Below are 4,937 nucleotides of genomic sequence, written 5' to 3' on the forward strand. Positions count from 1 at the left end.
TTATTACTGTTATACATAAATATATACAAAAAGGGTACTTTAATAAATCTAATTCGTTACCGAGTAAACTAGATTATGAACACATGCTGAAAATAATCTATATTAAGATTTTTAGGGTCGCTGATTAAGAAAATGAAGTTAGATTCATTTCGCACATTTAAAATGGCGGATCCAATATGGAGAACTAAAAATTATAAATTTCACGAAATTTGAACGAAAATATGTATTACATAAGTTTTGGGGGTCGCTAATTGCGAATTTGAAATCAGATTTCAAAAATTTAATATGGCGGATCCAATGTGGTTGACGTAAAATGTCATATTCGGCAATACGAAAATTGAAAACTAGTTTTATGAATTTTTGGGATCGTTAGTACAACAAATGTATATTGGTAACAAATATATTAGATTCTAAAAGTTCTACAAATAAAAATTGGCGGATCCAATATGACAGATCAAAAATTTTTGAGTTTATTGAATGTGAATTAAAAAATATATACATAGGATTTTAGGGACGTTCACATTTTCGATGATTTTTCGTACGTACGTGGCCCCTAAATATCCGTAAATTGTTTTCCAAGTAGTTTTCACGCTAAAATCTATTTCATTGGCCTCTTTCATACATTAATAAGCATATCCGTTTTTCAGAACAATTAACCAACGTGTTTTTCACGAATATTCTTCGAAAATAATAACCCACGTGACTGATAAATCATTGAAAAAATAGGTTAATTAATTAATATTTTAGAGAAAGGGTGGGCTAGCGTTATTCAAATAAATTCGAAGATTTCGGTTTGGTGTATTCAAGGAATTTCAGAGTAATATATTTTCCAATACATATGTACAGAGATTGAATTGAAAAAAACTTTGATTTTGTCCTAATCTTCATCACTGTCTTCGTTAATGACGGGCGGTACTTGTTGAACTGCAAAAAGGGAACTTAAAATTTTAGCCGGTTGTATTATTTTCGCAAGATATCTTCCATGCGAGAGGTAATATATCACAGCAGCAACGTGAGCACAGCAACCGATCGTGCGATTGCCGTTAGCGCACTCGCAACAGTATCTAACGATACCTGCACAGTCGTTTGTTTGTGGGCGGTAATGAACGAAACAATTATACGTATTTCTATTAACGTGTCTCGACTTCACACGCACTTTTAGAATTTCATTTGTTGCTTTTAAATAGTAAAGTTCAAGCTCGCCATCTTCGTTCATCATTTCGGCCAGATAAGATACGCTCTGCTGCAATTGGTATGTTCCTGAAAACAATATCTTCAAATCCCTTTCAGTTAATTCTGGAAAATCTAGAACGTCACTGGATGTCATTGGTCGAAAAGGTAATTTTCTTCTACTCCAGTGACCATTTTCAGCTTCTGAAGCTAAAGTATTCTCCACATCTTTTCGTTGAAGCATACGTGAAACAATTTCATCCGTCATGGAAGGGTCTGCTACGAATCGCTTTCCGAACTTGTTTTGTAAAAAGCACGCTATCTTACAATACAAGCCAGCTTTTGGCAACATTGTATTGTAAAACTTATGACGAAGTAACTTGTACTTATTACCGATCACACCATGTACAACTTCAACTGGCCACCGGACCGCAGTAACAAAACGAGAGTCGTTAGATTCTTGTCTTGTTAACTGTTTTTGTTTTCCTTTGAGAGCTGGCATTAATATTTTGTATCCCATACTTTCAAGATTGTCTTTTACATCACGAAAACCTCTGTCTAGAACCCAGATATCTCCACTGATCATCAATTTTCTCAGACCATCTGGCTTTTTCAATAGGTGATCTAAAAGTTGTGCATCATTCAGATTAGCCTCAAAAGGGCCTGCTGAGTCTATAATGTATCCATCCAAAGCACAGATCGTAAACGGTTTGCATAAAGGTACTTTTTTCTGACCAGAAAAAGATTTCCTTTGATACTCATTATTTGCGCTCTTTTCGTGTCGGAGATAAGTTCCATCCCCAATCAAAGCCAGCTGATCTTCCCGAATATTATGTAATGCTTTGGCGACTGGAGTATTATGACTTATTAATTCTTCCCTACTTAGTGTACCAATACCAAAACGTGTTGGAAGTACATCTTTTTCAAAAGCTGTTAAAATAGATTGACAGAAAGCCGAAACCTGCTGCTCGCGTTGAACACCCAGAACAGCGCAAATGACTTTATTTGAATTTCCACTTACTAATTTAAACAGAAAAACAATCAATGCTTGTGTCACATTTCGAGATTCCGAATCTCTCAAGGATATCATCATATCGCGTAATTCTATAATATTTTCCCAACTCAACCCAGCAGTCAGCACGTTCAAGCGCTCCTCCGGAAAAGAAAAATCTCCAATTCTGTCATGAATTTCAGAATCTACTCGAATAGATAATTGTTCAAGTAGTTTTGATAATTCCGGAACTGGAATCATACTTGTCGATGAGAAAACCTCAATGCTCTTCAATTCTTCGTCATAAAACCTCTTGTTTATCAGGTGTTTAATGCAACATCTATTACCGTTAGGAATATATATTCTCTTTTTTGCATAAACTTGCATCCGAGCCTGATCTGGAACTAACACAAGGTTTTTAATTGATTTGCATAAACAGCAGTAAGCATGAGTGCTGAGTGTTCTTGTAATTGAAATTTCAACTAATTCGACTTCTTCCATCGGTTTTGCTTCTGGATAAAAAACTCCTGGACTATTTGTAGATGATAGAGATGACTGGGTTTCAGTAGGAGGTGTTTCTGAAAATAATTCTCCCGCGTTTTCCAGAACTGCAGTTTTGACTTGATTCTCTTTATTCTGATGCACGAATTTCCTCATCTTCGAGAAACATTTTGAACATATTATAGTATTGAGATCTACTGTCTCATCGAATATTGCATGAAATTGGAATATTTCTTCATCAGTATCTAACGATTTTTTGTATCCTGAAAGTTTCTTCAGGGGAATGCTGCAACCTGGACACTTTGTTTGTTTTTTCTTTTGCTCTGACATGATAATCTGTAAATAAATTTTCGAAATCAAAAAAGGAATCTTTCATTTAAGAAAATTAGTGTATGAATAAAAAAGGTTCTGATACAACTGAAGAAAAAAGCAAACAATCTCTAAAGAGCAATGAAATACTGCATAAAAAAGCATAATTTTTTCGAATGATTAGATTTTTTCACTGTTTTTGTAAATAATAATTTTTAACAAGCATTCGTAAAATATATCTCTAATTCTTTACACATCTTATTTCAAAGACCGTAAAATTTCTCATTCAATACAACAAAATGTCCGAGAAATGTTTTAAATTTTGCAGTTCAATACTAGTGTTCAATAAACTGAATTGTAAAGTGATTAGTTTGAAATAAATAAACTTTTCAAATGCAGCTAACTGAAAAATATAATGGCTCTGAATAAATAAGAATACTGGCCGGTGTTAACATTTTGATAAAAAATGAAAAATATGAAGTTGAAGAAATATTCAGTTGTCGGAGTGATTATTTGAGAGAAACAAAATATAATTTTTGCTTCAAACAAACCTTGTGATAATGTACATATTGATTTGACTAAAAGAAATAAGAATTGTCCTACTGTTAGAAACATGATTACCCAAGAATTTTTATAGAGAATCTTTTAAATGATATGATGTTATAGATAAATCACAGCTGAAAAATCTCAAGAATATCATCAAAAGTTTTATTCAAGATCAAGAATGTGATCACATGACAATGAAGCGAAATAAACTGTTTTTACTACGTGCGAGTGAGCATTCTAATAGCGAGAAAAGTAATCATATTTGCTTTATTTATCATAGAATATCTAAAATATATTTCGAACTACATGTTGACATTGAAAACTAACTAACAAATCATGTTTTCATAAAAGTAAAACTATTAAAGCTTTCCAAACAGTATATTGTAAACTGTGATATTTGATTGACGATGAAAATGGTTATAAAATTAATAATACAACAAAGAATTGGAAAAAAGTTGAAAAAATGGTATGATAAAAAATTTTAAAAAGTTCTGTGCAGCATGTCATAGAAAATAATTTTTGTGAACTAAAACAATTGTAAGAAATTCCGTCCAATGGGTTGTTAAAGTGAAATTACAGTTCAATGAGTATTCAGTGTATAGAATCCAATGTTTAGAAACTAAGCGAGTGAGATGCAAATAGTACAATTGTAAATTTTATTCAACATGTGGAATAAACTATAGTATGTTTTAATCAAAAGTAGCTTAGGCAAGCTCAAGGCAAGAAGTAAAATAAAGACACAAATAGCTTCATGAGTACCTTTGTTAGGAACTGGTACATAATAAATATTGCCATTAAATTATAAACCTCAAGTCAAATTTTCATAAAGAATGGTGACAAGAAATATCGATAAATTGCAAATCTTGAACCCGAGTTCTAGATTTAAAATTAATTCAGAAACTAATATGAGACTAGTTACTATTTCCATGAGTCTATAATATTTTTTCTAAGTATACAACAATACGCATTTCAGTTTCTATCTTACATGGTTCTATATTATACCAATTGCCATAAAAAACAGTACTAACAGTAAAATCTTACTAATTCATTCCATGTAGAATAATCTGTGTAAAGAAAGGGGTTAGGTTGTTAACTTTATTTTTTTCAGATAAATGTTCACATGAATGTTGTCTCAGACTGGGCAAATATTGAATCAATTTGAATAGTAGTTCAATAAGAAATGGACATTTTAATTTTTTTCAGAAATGTTATGCAGTAATTATCATATTTATCGTACGTTATAATATAATAAAGTTTCAATACATTTCTTTGCTCTTTATGAGATTAAACTAATTATAGTTTTTCAGACTATTATTAATTACTAGACAAAAAGCTTCTTTAACAGAATTCAGAAACCTTTTTAAATTGTATTATATGCTGTTCATTTTCTATTTAATTATAAAATACTCAGTTAATTTGA

General features: G+C 31.5%; 1 protein-coding gene across 1 annotated transcript; it reads right to left on the bottom strand.

Annotated features, from left to right (window-relative positions):
* Nucleotides 1-877: 877 nt before the first annotated feature.
* On the bottom strand, nucleotides 878-2,992 carry LOC131664894 (uncharacterized). The gene has a single exon (XM_058936345.1). It carries the CDS (start codon nucleotides 2,990-2,992, stop codon nucleotides 878-880), a length of 2,115 nt encoding a protein of 704 aa, XP_058792328.1.
* Between the last annotated feature and the right edge of the window lie 1,945 nt (nucleotides 2,993-4,937).

The sequence above is a fragment of the Phymastichus coffea genome, unplaced genomic scaffold, assembly GCF_024137745.1.
Source record: "Phymastichus coffea isolate CEN01 unplaced genomic scaffold, Cenicafe_Pcof_1.1 PCOF00003, whole genome shotgun sequence".
NCBI lineage: Eukaryota > Metazoa > Arthropoda > Insecta > Hymenoptera > Eulophidae > Phymastichus > Phymastichus coffea.